The following is a 14,849-nucleotide window of genomic DNA, read 5'->3' on the forward strand; positions in this document are numbered from 1 at the left end:
ATTCCTGTTGTTTACTATCTGTGTGAAGAAGTTTTTCCCTCATTTCATTCCTAAAAGGCTTCCCCTTTATCCTTAAACTGTGACCCCTCGTTCTGGACTTCCCCAACATCGGGAACAATCTTCCTGCATCTAGCCTGTCCAATCCCTTTGGAATTTTATACGTTTCAATAAGATCCCCCTTCAATCTTCTAAATTCCAGAGAGTGTGAGCCTAGTCGATCCAGTCTTTCATCATATGAAAGTCCTGCCATCCCAGGAATCGATCTGGTGAACCTTCTTTGTACTCCCTCTATGGCAAGAATGTCTTTCCTCAGATTAGGGGACCAAAACTGCACACAATACTCCAGGTGTGGTCTCTCCAAGGCCTTGTACACCTGCAGTAGAACCTCCCTGCTCCTGTACTGGTATCCTCTTGCTATGAATGCCAGCATACCATTCGCCTTTTTCACCGCCTGCTGTACCTGCATGCCCACCTTCAATGACTGGTGTACAATGACACCCAGGTCTTGTTGCACCTCCCCTTTTCGTAATCGGCCACCAGTCAGATAATAATCTGTTTTCCTGTTCTTGCCACTAAAGTGGATAACCTCACATTTATCCACATTAAATTGCATCTGCCATGAATTTGCCCACTCACCTAACCTATCCAAGTCACCCTGCATCCTCTTAGCATCCTCCTCACAGCTAACACTGCCGCCCAGCTTCGTGTCAACCGCAAACTTGGAGATGCTGCATTTAATTCCCTCGTCTAAGTCATTAATATATATTGTAAACAACTGGGGTCCCAGCACTGAGCCTTGCGGTACCCCACTAGTCACTGCCTGCCATTCTGAAAAGGTCCCGTTTATTCCCACTCTTTGCTTCCTGTCTGCCAACCAATTCTCTATCAACATCAATACCATACCCCCAATACCGTGTGCTTTAAGTTTGCACAGTAATCATCTGTGTGGGACCTTGTCAAAAGCCTTTTGAAAATCCAAATATACCACATTCACTGGTTCTCCCCTATCCACTCTACTAGTTACCTCCTCAAAAAATTCTATGAGATTCGTCAGACATGATTTTCCTTTCACAAATCCATGCTGACTTTGTCCGATGATTTTACGCTTTCTAAATGTGCTGTTATCACATCTTTGATAACTGACTGTAGCATTTTCCCCATCACCGATGTCAAGCTAACTGGTCTATAATTCCCCAGTTTCTCTCTCACTCCTTTTTTAAAAAGTGGGGTTACATTAGCCACCCTCCAATCCTCAGGAACTTATCCAGAATCTAAAGAGTTTTGAAAAATTATCACTAATTACCACTATTTCTTGGGCTGCTTCCTTAAGCACTCTGGGATGCAGACCATCTGGCCCTGGGGATTTATCTGCCTTTAATCCCTTCAATTTACCTAACACCACTTCCCTACTAACAGGTATTTCCCTCAGTTCCTCCATCTCACTGGACCCTCTGTCCCCTACTATTTCCGGAAGATTATCTATGTCCTCCTTAGTGAAGACAGAACCAAAGTAATTATTCAATTGGTCTGCCATGTCCTTGTTGCCCATGATCAATTCACCTGTTTCTGACTGTAAGGGACCTACATTTGTCTTAACCAATCTTTTTCTTTTCACATATCTATAAAAGCTTTTACAGTCAGTTTTTATGTTCCCTGCCAGCTTTCTCTCATAATCTTTTTTTCCCTTTCCTAATTAAGCCCTTTGTCCTCCTCTGCTGGACTCTGAATTTCTCCCAGTCCTCAGGTGTGCTGCTTTTTCTGGCTAATTTGTACATTTCTTCTTTGGAATTGATACTATCCCTGATTTCCCTTGTCAGCCACGGGTCCACTACCTTCCCTGGTTTATTCTTTTGCCAAACTGGGATGAACAATTGTTGTAGTTCATCCATGCGATCTTTAAATGCTTGCCATTGCATATCCACCGAAAGATGGCATCTCCTGCCTTTTCTTGCAGCAACACCATACAGTGAGTGTCAGCTTGAGTGGCAGAGTGAGGGTTGACCCATAGCTCCCTGAATCAGAGGCAAGAAGTGGGGTCAGGATTGCCACCATTGAGGCGGGACTGACACTGAGGCCATCTTGAGTGAGTAGTCTCCTTCAAAACAGACTCTCAAGTGTAGGTCTGCTTGAAAGGAAGCTGAGATGTAGCAGTTGCAGTTGAACAGAGATTTGGCATGTATTGTAATGGATAAGATGAGATGATAAACCAGATATAGAAATTACAAGGTGTCTGTAGCAGCCGGGTAACTATACACTAGATATAGAACTAACAAGGAATCTGTAGGACTCTTTCTCTTGAGCTCTTTTTCTGTCCCTCCTGCAGACCACTGCAAGTTTGGAGTAAAATATTGAAGATAAGGCAGAGTTTCATCACTGGGGTGGCCTGGTAGTACAGTGGTTAGCACAACGCTTTACAGTACAGGCAACCGGCGTTCAATTCCCACCGCCACCTGTAAGGAATCACAAATAGAAGAAAGCCTGCAAATGCTGGAAATCCGAGCAATACATGGAAGGGTTTTGGACCGAAAAGTCGACTGTACTCTTTTCTGCAGGTGCTGCCTGGCCTGCTGAGTTCCTCCAGCATTTTGTATGTGTTGCTGCCTGCAAGGAGTTTTTACATTCGCCCCGTGACCACGTGGGTCTCTTTCGGGTGCTTCAGTTTCCTCCCACAGTCCAAAGACCTACCGGTTGGTAGGTTAATTGTTCATTGTAAATTGTCCCATGATTAGTCTGGGATTAAACTGGGGGAGGGCTGGGTGACACAGCTCGAAGGGCCGGAGGGGCCTATTCTGCACTGTATTTCAATAAACAAATGAAATGTAGATAAACGTAGTTTTCTTGCTCTAATCAGCTGCTGGGAGCTTCAGTTAAACGTAAATCTACAGTCAAAGCACAATCTTCAGCTGCCAGCACTGGTTGGCCAACAGCAGAACAAATTGCGGCTGATTTGCATGGTCTGATCAGTGCATAATATATTTTTAATGTTAATTGAATGGGATTCTGCAGTAATACCATTTGTTTTTCAATGTTCTGTTGCCAGATTCCAGCCAGTGTCTTTTCCATGTGCAGAGTCCTGCAGAAGAAGGTAAGACTTTCTGCATGTATTCGCTTTCTTGCACCCGATGCCTGTGAATGCCCTGCTCTCAGCCCACACCGGTACCTGCTCTTCCCCCACTCTGGTACCTACTCTTCACGTCTCTTCCTGTATGCAAGGTCTCCTTCTCCTCTTTACTTCATGCTCCTATTTTTGCATATTCTTCCTTACTTCTACTCCAGTGTCAAAAATTATATGCATATCTATATAACATATTGGCTATTGCCTTTGTCAAATGGCACTATTTGTCAGATAGTGACAACGATTGTCAAATGACTGGGCCATTTTTTGCCCAGTCACAGCAAATGTGTTGATGCCAATCTCCGTGGCTGCACAGCCATGCCCAATTGCTGCTCTTTATTTGTTTATTCTTCTTGCATTCTATTGTAACTTCAGCATAGTAAATCGTCCTCAGCTGGCGGAGTAATCTAAAGCCGTGATTTAAGATGTCAGCTCTGAACAGGCTGAATTGGCAACGGTATTGGGTGATGTTCTGAAGGCGGAAGTCAATGTGATCCATTAACCTTTTGGTGTCCATGTGCAATTCTGGTCATTGAATTTTAGGTAGTCATTGACAGTATTCTACCAGGTTTGTACCTTACTGACTATTGCCCAGTAGCACATATCACAGTGATGAAGTGTTTTGAGAGGTTGATGATAAAACACATCATTTCCTGCCTGAGAAACAACTTGGATCTGCTCCAGTTTGCCTTCCGGAGCAATAGATCCACAGCAGGTGCCATCTCATTGGCTCTTCAATCAACCCTGGAACATCTGGACAGCAAAGATGTGTACATCAGGATGTTCTTTATCGACTACAGCTCGGCGTTCAATACCATCATCCCCTCAAAAGTAATCAATAAGCTCCAAGACCTTGGCCTCAATAGCTTCTTGTGCAATTGGGTCCTGGATTTCCTCACTTGCAGACCTCAGTCAGTTTGGATTGGCAACAACATCTCCTCCAAGGTCTCCATCAGGCGCAGCTGCACCACGAGGCTGTGTATCTAACCCCGTGATCTACTCACTTTACACCCATTACTGTGTGGCTAAGCACAGCTCCAACGCCATATTCAAGTTTGCTGATGACACCACTGTCGTTAGCTAAATCAAAGGTGGTGACAAATCAGCATATAGGAGGAAGATGGAAATCTGACTGAGTGGTGCCACAACACCAACATCTTACTCAGTGTCAGCAGGATCAAGGAGCTGATTATTGACTTTAGGAGGAGGAAACCAGGGATCCATGAGCCAGTCCTCCTCAGAGGTGGAGAGGTTGGCAACTTTAGATTCCTAGTTGTTGTTATTTTGGAGGACCTGTTCTGGGCCCATCTCATAAGTCCAATTACAAAGAAAGCGTGGCAGTGCCTCTACTTCCCTTAGGAGTTTGTGGAGGTTTGGCATGACGTCTAAAACTTTGACAAATTTCTATAGATGTGTGTTGGGGGGTATATTGACTGGCGGCATCACAGCCTGGTATGGATACACCAATGCCCTTGAATGGAAAATCCTACAAAATGTAGTGGATATGTCTCAGTCCATCACGGCTAGAGCCCTCCAAACTATTGAACACATCTGAATGAAACACTGTTGCAAGAAACCAGTATCCATCATCAGATACCCCCCCACCATACAGGACATGCCTTGAGTGAAATGGATCAGTCAGGATGAAATGGCAGAGCAGACTTGACAGACTAAATTGCCTAATTCTGCTTCTATATCTCGTGGTCTTATGGTCATCTTGCTGCTGCAATCAGGGAGAAGGTACACGGGCCTCAGGACTCACACGACCATGTTCAGGAACAGGCTCTTGAACCAAAGGGGATAACTTCACTCCACTTCACTTGCCCCATCACTGAAATTTTCCCACAATCTATGGACTCACTTTCAAGGACTCTTCATCTCATGTTCTCAGTATTTATTGCTTATTTATTTATTTATTTATTTATTATTACTATTTCTTCTTTTTGTATTTGCACAGTTTGTTGTCTTCTGCACTCTGGTCGAACGCCCTAATTGGAAGGTCTTTCATTGATTCTGTTATGGTTATTATTCTATAGATTTATTAGGTAAGCCCACAAGAAACTGAATCTCAGGGTTGTATGTGGTGATATATATGCACTTTGATAATAAAAGTTAAACTTTTGCCATAATTACTGTCCGGGTTGTCGCAAATATTTGCAACAGGAACATACAAACTATGCTTGTCTGACTCCCATATTCAGTGAAGACCACTGGGAGTTGATTGAAGTTGTGGGCAGATTGTCATCTCCTTGAAACAAAGCTTGTTAGCTGCTGCTTATCTACGTACCTCGTGGCAGGGGATCACTGCTGTGGTACAATGATTAGAACAACACCAAGAGTTGCAACTGTAGAAGTACGGCAGATGGATTCAGCAGCGGGCTCTCTGAAAGCTTTAGACCAAATGGACTGAAGCTCATCTTGGGGCCAAAGTGGCAAATAATCTGATTCAGCTCAGGCAGAATAACAGAGTAAATGGCTAGATATCTTTGCCAGGCTGCAGTCTAGGAAATAGGAAGGGGGAGGTGGGGCAAGGACTGATCCCCAGACATCAGCGGTAGTCACTGCTGCTGGTTTTTTGGCTTTATGTTGTCGATAGTGTCGATGGGACAGCACAGTCATGTAGTGGTTAGCATGACGCTATTGTAGCGCGGACTGTAAGATCAGGATTCAAGTCCCCCCGCTGTCTGTAAAGAGTCTGTACATTCTCCTCGTGACCAAGTGGGTTTCCTCCAGGTGCTCTGGTTTCCTCCCAAATTCCAAAGACGTACAGTTTGGATTTGTGAGTTGTGGGCAAGCGGTGTTGTCACTAGAAACGTGGCGACACCTGAGGGCTTCGCTGATTTTGATTTGATACAAAACAATGCATTTCACTTTTTGCTTCGATATACATGTGGCAAATAAAGCTCACCTTTAAGATCTTTTTGATGGAAAAATACAGAACCAAAAGAGTGAAGTGTGACGCAGCTGGTGTCGGAGGGGATTGGTTGTGTAATCAATCATGAGAAAGGTTGCAGGGTAACAGAGGAAACGTGGTACATTAGTTACTCAGTAATAGCTGTTTAGGCATCATGCCAGGGGCTGAAATCTGGAGAGACTCAGACAAAGAGAACCAACACAGAGGGTTCCAAACTGTCTTCACAGAATTTGGAGAGGAAAAGGAGAAGGTCAATGGGGCCTATTTTGGGGAAGAAATGGGATTTATTTTGAGGAACAGGCTAATGGTGGCAGATGTAAAGAAGCTGAAAACTGTACTGAAGCAATATGAACGGTTCACATCGGAACCTAGCGAGGAGAGTCAGGTAGGGAAGTCTAGTCACCTCAGCGAGCCAATGAGGTGGGGTGGCCTCCAGTCTCAAGATAAACTTGGAGAGGGTGAAAACCAGAGAAAGATGGAAGTTCAGAACCAGGTAAAGGGTGAACTTGCAAGTTCAACCCAATGAGTCGGAAGAGCAGAGTGAAGTGGCCAGAGTGTTTCAGTTTTAACGATGAATTAGTTGATCTTCTTGACTTCTTTTGGGAAGATGATGGAGTACCCTGGAGGATCAGTGCTGGAAAGGGTAGTTGGAAGCAGAGGAAAGGTGAGATTTGTCCTGTAGTTGTGATCAGTTTGACATATCAATGCAGAGCTCAAGGCTCCTTAATGAGCACTACCAATGAGCCGTGAAGGTAGGGTTTTTTTTGTCATCCTAATTTAATGCAGCTCTTTGGACTTGACGAAGTGGAGAAAGGCATTTGTCAAGGGGAACATCCAGGTGAGGGAAAGTAATGGGTTTGTTGCTAAACTTGGCATCAGATGTGAAAGTAAAGGTGATCATTGCAAATATGAACCTGGCAGTTGTATGGCCAAAGGTGTGATTTAAAAAAAAAGCAATTGTGGGTGAATTTACAGCTTATTTTCTCAGTGAGATAGACAAAAGGAAGAGGGGTTTCAGGAGAAGACCATAAGACCATAAGACAAAGGAGCAGAAGTAGGCCATTCGGCCCATAGAGTCTGCTCCGCCATTTTTATCATGAGCTGATCCATTTTCTCCTATTTAGTCCCACTCCCCTGCCTTCTCACCATAACCTTTGATGCCCTGGCTACTCAGATACCTATCAATCTCTGCCTTAAATACACCCAATGACTTGGCCTCCACTGCTGCCCGTGGCAACAAATTCCATAGATTCACCACCCTCTGACTAAAAAAATTTCTTTGCATTTCTGTTCTGAAAGGGCGCCCTTCAATCCTTAAGTCATGCCCTCTCGTACTAGACTCCCCATCATGGGAAACAACTTTGCCACATCCACTCTGTCCATGCCTTTTAACATTCGAAATGTTTCTATGAGGTCTCCCCTCATTCTTCTAAACTCCAAGGAATACAGTCCAAGAGCGCACAAACGTTCCTCATATGTTAACCCTCTCATTCCCGGAATCATTCTAGTGAATCTTCTCTGTATCCTCTCCAACGTCAGCACATCCTTTCTTAAATAAGGAGATCAAAACTGCCCACAGTACTCCAAATGAGGTCTCACCAGCGCCTTATAGAGCCTCAACATCACATCCTTGCTCCTATACTATATTCCTCTAGAAATGAATGCCAACATTGCATTCGCCTTCTTCACTACTGACTCAACCTGGAGGTTAACTTTAAGGGTATCCTGTATGAGGACTCCCAAGTCCCGTTGCATCTCAGAACTTTGAATTCTTTCCCCATTTAAATAATAGTCTGCCCATTTATTTTTTTCTGCCAAAGTGCATAACCATACACTTTCCAACATTGTACTTCATTTGCCACTTCTCTGCCCATTCTTCCAATCTATCCAAGTCTCTCTGCAGACTCTCCATTTCCTCAGCACTACTGGCCCCTCCACCTATCTTTGTATCATCAGCAAACTTAGCCACAAAGCCATCTATTCCATAATCTAAATCGTTGATGTACAATGTAAAAAGAAGCGGCCCCAACACTGATCCCTGCGGAACACCACTGGTAACCGGCAGCCAACCAGAATAGGATCCCTTTATTCCCCACTCTCTGTTTCCTGCCAATCAGCCAACGCTCTATCCACGTATGTAACTTTCCTGTAATTCCATGGGCTCTCATCTTGTTAAGTAGCTTCATGTGTGGCACCTTGTCAAAGGCCTTCTGAAAATCCAAATATACAACATCCACTGCATCTCCCTCGTCTAGCCTACTGGTAATTTCCTCAAAAAATTGTAGTAGGTTTGTCAGGCAGGATTTTCCTTTAAGGAATCCATGCTGAGTTCTGCCTATCTTGTCATATGCCTCCAGGTACTCTGTAACCTCATCCTTGACAATTGACTCCAACAACTTCCCAACCACGGATGTCAAGCTAACAGGTCTATAATTTCCTTTTTGCTTCCTTGCCCCCTTCTTAAATAGCGGAGTGACATTTGCAATCTTCAAGTCCTCCGGAACCATGCCAGAATCTAACGACTTTTGAAAGATTATCGCTAATGCCTCCGCAATCTCCACAGCTACTTCCTTCAGAACACAAGGGTGTATTCCATCTGGTCCAGGAGATTTATCGACCTTTAGCCTATTCAGCTTCCTGAGTACTTTCTCTGTCATAATTATGACTGCGCACACTTCTCTTCCCTGCCACCCTTGAGTGTCCGGTATACTGCTCTCTTCCTCAGTGAAGACTGATGCAAAATACTTGTTCAGTTCCTCTGCCATCTCCTCATCTCCCATTACAATTTCTCCAGCATCATTTTCTATCGGTCCTATATCTACTCTCACCTGTCTTTTACTCTTTATATACTTGAAAAAGCTTTTAGTATCCTCTTCGATATTATTTGCTAGCTTCCTTTCATAGTTAATCTTTTCTCTCTTAATGACCTTCTTGGTTTCCTTTTGTAAGGTTTTAAAAACTTCCCAATCCTCTCTCTTCCCACTAATTTTTGCTTCCTTGTATGTCCTCTCTTTTGCTTTAACTTTGGCTTTGACTTCTCTTGTCAACCACGGTTGCATCCCTTTTCCACTCGAAAATTTCTTCTTTTTTGGAATATACCTGTCTTGCACATTCCTCATTTCTTGCATAAACTCCAGCCACTGCTGCTCTGCTGTCTTTCCCGCCAGTGTCTCTTTCCAGTCAACTATGGCCAGTTCCTCTCTCATGCCACTGTAATTTCCTTTACTCCACTGAAATACCGACACCTCAGATTTCGGCTTCTCTTTTTCTAATTTCACAGTGAACTCAATCATGTTATGATCACTGTCTCCTAAGGGTTCCTTCACCTCAATCTCTCCAATCACCTCCGGTTCATTACACAATACCCAATCCAGTACAGCCGATCCCCTAGTAGGCTCAACAACAAGCTGTTCTAAAAAGCCATCTCGCAGACATTTTACAAATTCTCTCTCTTGAGATCCAGTGCTGATCTGATTTTCCCAATCTACTCGCATGTTAAAATCCCCCACAATTATCATAACACTGCCCTTCTGACAAGCCTTTTCTATTTCCAGTTGTAATTTGTAGTCCACATCCCTGCAGCTGTTTGGAGGCCTATAAATAACTGCCATCAGGGTCCTTTTACCCCTAACAACAGGAATTCTGCAGATGCTGGAAATTCAAGCAACATACATCAAAGTTGCTGGTGAACGCAGCAGGCCAAGCAGCATCTATAGGAAGAGGCGCAGTCGACGTTTCAGGCCGAGACCCTTCGTCAGGACCTTTTACCCCTGCTATTTCTTAGCTCAACCCATAAAGATTCTGTACCTTCCGATCCTATATCACCTCTTTCTAATGATTTAATATCATTTCTTACCAATAAAGCTACGCCTCCCCCTCTGCCTACCTTCCTATCCTTCCGATACACTATGTATCCTTGGACGTTCAGCTCCCAGAGACATGTATCCTTTAGCCAAGAAAGTAGTATAAAATACGAAAACACTTTCGTAATTGACTTGATAGATGTTACAAGGCTGTGTAGGATGGCAAGGTAAAGGGGGTAATGTTGAATATTAGGAGAAGAGTGTATGTGGAGGGAGAGGTTAAGGAAGAGTTGAGGGGAGTGTAATCAACTTGAAGAAAAGATGGAGTTAAAATCAGCGAAGATGGAAATCTGCCTCTTGCAGAGGAGGAGGAAAGGAAACTTGGCACCCATGTTGCCGGACAGGCTAAGGATAGCAGATCTTCTTTCCTAAATGACATTGCAAAAATCCTGTATGGTTCATCAACCAGCCAGTGGTTTAAGGTCACCACGTCACAGCTTCCTTACAGCACAGCGGGACATCAGCTGTCCCTTCAACAAACCTATCAATTCCATCCTGAAAACTCTAGTTCTGTTTCTATTACTTCCTATAGGAAGTGAGTGATGTAGGATAACTTTAAAATGTTCTACATTAATTTATTAATTCATTGGATTTAAGTATCCTATTCATGAATGTAAAATTTGAGCTGTTTTCTGTAGGTCATCAGTCTGGGCTAGTTATCCATTCAGTTGCCATTTCCCATTGGCATCACAATGAATTGTGCCTGGAAAAAAAGTGTATTGAAAGTAATGTGACTCAGAGGGGCAGCGTGAGGTGGAGAATTGCTCAGTTCTTGTACTTGTGGTCCCTATGATAAGTGGCCTTGCTGTGTGCTGCATTATTCAATGTTGTGTCTGTCAGCTCTTACTTGTGCATGTTATCCTCCCTACTGCTGATTTTAAGTTATTTTCATTAGTTACTGCTTAGCTTCTGTGTGTTCGAACCCATGACCTGTAACCCTGGCTTTTTCATGTATCAAGCTCAGCGAAGGCAGCACGTTTCAACTCAGCATTTGCTCTCTGAGCCCGTGTACTAAGCGCAGTGAAACCGTGTTATATCCCTCATTCAGCAATATGATTTCTGACCAGTTTTTTATCTTCTGTCCTGAAGCCTTTGTCGCCTTCTCAGGATTTGTTCCATGGATGGTATTTTCCCATCAGTACCTTGCCCGGGTGGCCAATATTCATGGTTTCGGTCCAAAACGTCAACTGTACTTTTTTCCATAGATGCTGTCTGGTCTGCTGAGTTCCTCCAGCATTTTGTGTGTGTTGGCTAATATTCATATTTGTGAAGTAATACTGGAGTGTTAACCAGCTCTTTGGTTTAGGGATTACCACAAGCTAGAACAAGGTGGGACACAAGAAATTCTATTCCTGGCAAGTTGTACAAATGACCACACAAATTAAGAGAATAGGTCACTTGTCCCTTCGAGGTTGCTGTATGTAATAAGATCATGCTCAGTCTGATGTAATCTCAACATGAAAAGAGGGGAGGTTACTAGTATAAAGGAGTGGGGCAAGAGTTGGTGATAGGTTCATCTAGGTGAGGAAGTTTAATTAGCATATGGTATAAACCAGGGGGAGACAAGTATGAAAGTAAGTTGAATCCACGCCGGGGCTTGTTGATCTTGTTAGTCTGTCTCTTGAGAGTCCTAAATTTATCCAAGGTATACAAACACCTTACAACTTGTTTTTTTATAAACACCTGCCTTTGTTAATATCTTATTTAACTGTACTGGGTTGAACCTCTACACAGGAATTCTCTACCTCAGAGAGTTGTGGAGACTAGATGACTGGAGGTAATTAAAGAGGAGGGGATATATTTTTTGAAAGATCAGAGGTTTGAAGGTGAAAAGTGACTGTCACAGAAGAGGCAGGTTTGCCCAAGAGCTGAGGAACTGGGCAGATCAACTGGGACCATGCTGAAGAATGGGATGTTGTGGACCACTCCTCCTGTTTTGTCATGTCCTTGTGTAAGCAGAAAGAGATGTCCAATTTTCATACTAATGCCTGAATTTCTATTTTGCAAAGACTGTAACTATTGGTACCTCTGGTGCTTTGAGTCATGATTATTAGGTTTAGAACCTTCCAGTAGAGCTGGAGAACACTGCATGAGTTAATGTTTTCTGTAATACCTTTTTGATAACATTTAACCTCCTTGTCTGTCAGCAGTATAATTAGCAAGTTTTCTTTCACATGAAGGCGCAGCTTGCCTGAAAGCCTTGCTGCTCTGCTCTGTTTTTCAGGTTTTAATCATTCACTCCAATCACTTGGCAACGCTACAGCCCAAGTCGTGTAACATTCAGGATTTGTCATTGCTGAAGGTAAATGCTGAAGGCCACAGCCATGTAAGGTTGCTCCTGGATTATGTTCATTCTAACACCCTTGTGAAGGCTTTAGGCCTCGCAAAATGTGAGATGAGAGATCTTTGATTTTCTGTTTAGTTAACTATATTTCCCTTCTCTTAATCTTTTTTTTTTGCCTCTTCACATACCAAGTGCATGCTTTGCTTCCCTCCCTTTCGTTTGTGACTGGGAGAATGTGTGGCTGCTAATATTGGCAATATGCATTTGTAGAACTGGTACATTAAACATGTGCGTGCTATTCCCTCTACAATAATATGTTGTGGAATAGAGAGTCAGCATTTATTTTTCAATGGGATGGTGGAGGGGTGGGTTTGTTGTAAGGTTAGAGTTTAACGCCCATGACTGATTACCCTTGAGGTGGACTGTTGGATTAATGGTTTGGATAGTTACAATGCTGTTGGCAAAGAGTTCCATGATTTTAACGTGGCAATCCAGAAGGAATTGGAATATGTTTCAAAGTCAACATAGAGTGGGATTAGGAAGAGAACTTGCGGATAGTTTTGTTCCCATTTATCTGCTGCTCTTTTCCTTCTAGGTGGGAGAAGATGTGGGTTTGAAGCCTTGGCGAGTTGCTGCAGTGCACTTTGTAGATGGAACACGCTGCAGCCAGCAAGCCCAATCACCAACAGCACAAAGGTACCAGGCAGGGAATCAGGGAAATATTGCTTAAGGAATAAGGGTGCAATGTAGAGCATTCAGGGAGGTTGCCAGTCAAGCAACCTGCCTTCTCCTTGTCCATGCTGAACTTCTTGAGTGCTGTTGGTGTTGTACTCATCCTGACAAGTGGAGTGTACTCCGTTACACTCTTTACTCGTGCCTTGCAGAATGTGTGAAGGGTTTTTGGAAGCAAGAGATTCGTTCTGATTTTGATCACTGCACAGAAAGTACAAGAACTTTTCTTGAGTAGTGAAATTACACTTTTTAATTTTTCTTCATGCTGCCAGACCATCATTTTTCAAGAAACATGTATAGTTAGTTACCCCAGTTGAGTTTCTGACTACCTTCCATATTGCTTCCCCATTATCCCTCTCATGATATTGAGTTTGGGAGATTTGGTTATAGTGTGTTCTTTTTCTAAAAGGATGTTTATTGTTGGGCATTTGTGTAACATAGGTTGTCAGTTCCATTGACTGCAAAGACTATAAGTGATTGATTCTGTCTTTAACCTCTATTTTTCTTAATTTCACACCCGCCTTCTCTTGCCATCAAGAGAAACTGCAGCAGAGACATGGGAACAGGGCATCTCTAATTTCCCTTCCCAAGCTACATGAAGTTCTGACATTGACATGTATTGCCATTCCTTCATTAACGCTAGATTACATTCCTGGAACTCTCAAACAAAATCTTATGGACTTGCCGGGATCACCTGGCTTCAAAAAGCCAATAATCTTCTCATGGGCAATAAATTCCTCTCTAGAGACTCTTTCACTTCAAGAAAGTAACATGGTTTGTTACTTTCAGTTCAGAAACACTGCTTCCTTTACTTTGTGGCACCTTAAAGGTTGTGGTTATTTTGCTAAATGCTATTGTTGGAGTGAATCAAATTGTGCGTGCTGGGGAACGAGGAGTTATTATTCATTGAACTATACCACACTATGTTATGTGTACAGTATTTGCTATTGAGTTGAGGTATCTTTTGGGATTTTCTGCTCTTTCTTGTTCTCAGATTCTCGATCTCCATGACAACCGACTTGTCTCACTTCCGGAGGACATGGGTCAACTCTCATCCCTTCAGGTAGAAATGAAGTTCTTTAAGGTTTTTTTCTAAGTATGAGACAACATTAAAGGTATTGACAGACAAGATCTAGATTTTTTTTCAAAACTCGGGAAAAATAATCGCTAGAAAATTGCCTGCCTGTTACAACATGAATGCACTCCCATTACAAGTTGCCGGCCGAGCTTTGATCCAGTTCTGTTTCTACTCCTCTATCTGCTCCGTCAGTAATTGTTTCTGTGGAGTTCACCATATAGAATCAGAATCCAGTTTAATCTCACTGGCATATATGAAATTTGCTGTAATAAAGCAAAAAAAAATTACAGTAAGTGCGTGTGTGCATATGTGTGTGTGTATATATACGTGTGTGTGTGTGTGTGTGTGTATGTATATATATATATATATATATATATATATTACACATAAAATAGTTAAATAAGAGGTGCAAAAATAAAAAGGTAGTGAGATAATGTTCATGGGTTCAATGCCCATTCAGAAATCGGATGGCAGAGGGGAAGAAGCTGTTCCTGAATTGTTGAGTGTGTGCCTTCAGGCTGCTATACTCAGTCCTAATGGCAGCAATGAGAATATGACATGTCCTGGGTGATGGGGTCCTTAATGATGGATGCTGCTTTTTTGAGGCATCACTTCTTGAAAATGTCCTAGATACTACGGAGGCTAGTGCCCATGATGGAGCTGATTAAGTTTACAACTCTCTGCAGCTTCATCGTACAGCATTGAAACAGGCACTTAGGTCCAACTCAGCCAAGGTGCCTTACCTTTGACTGCATTGAGCCCACATCTCTGTAAACCTTTCCTGTCTTGAACCAGGCCAAATGTCTTTTAAATACTGCAGTTGTACCCAACCGTACCATTTCCTCTGGCAGCTCATTCCTTTT

General features: G+C 42.9%; 1 protein-coding gene across 7 annotated transcripts in view; it reads left to right on the forward strand.

Moving 5' to 3' along the window:
• lrsam1 (leucine rich repeat and sterile alpha motif containing 1) overlaps positions 1-14,849 on the forward strand; it is a 77,912-nt gene that overhangs the window by 2,719 nt on the left and 60,344 nt on the right. For 3 of the 7 annotated variants that reach the window (XM_063073834.1, XM_063073833.1, XM_063073836.1), the window contains 3 exons: positions 3,041-3,085; positions 12,117-12,194; positions 13,903-13,971. In XM_063073834.1, coding sequence (XP_062929904.1) covers positions 3,041-3,085; positions 12,117-12,194; positions 13,903-13,971 — 192 coding nt within the window. Of the gene's footprint in view, positions 1-3,040; positions 3,086-5,072; positions 5,161-12,116; positions 12,195-12,215; positions 12,283-12,771; positions 12,873-13,902; positions 13,972-14,849 lie in introns of those variants that run through there. The other 4 variants (XM_063073838.1, XM_063073837.1, XM_063073839.1 and 1 more) reach the window with 3 other exon arrangements.

The sequence above is a fragment of the Mobula hypostoma genome, chromosome 21 (genome assembly GCF_963921235.1).
Source record: "Mobula hypostoma chromosome 21, sMobHyp1.1, whole genome shotgun sequence".
Classification (NCBI taxonomy): domain Eukaryota; kingdom Metazoa; phylum Chordata; class Chondrichthyes; order Myliobatiformes; family Myliobatidae; genus Mobula; species Mobula hypostoma.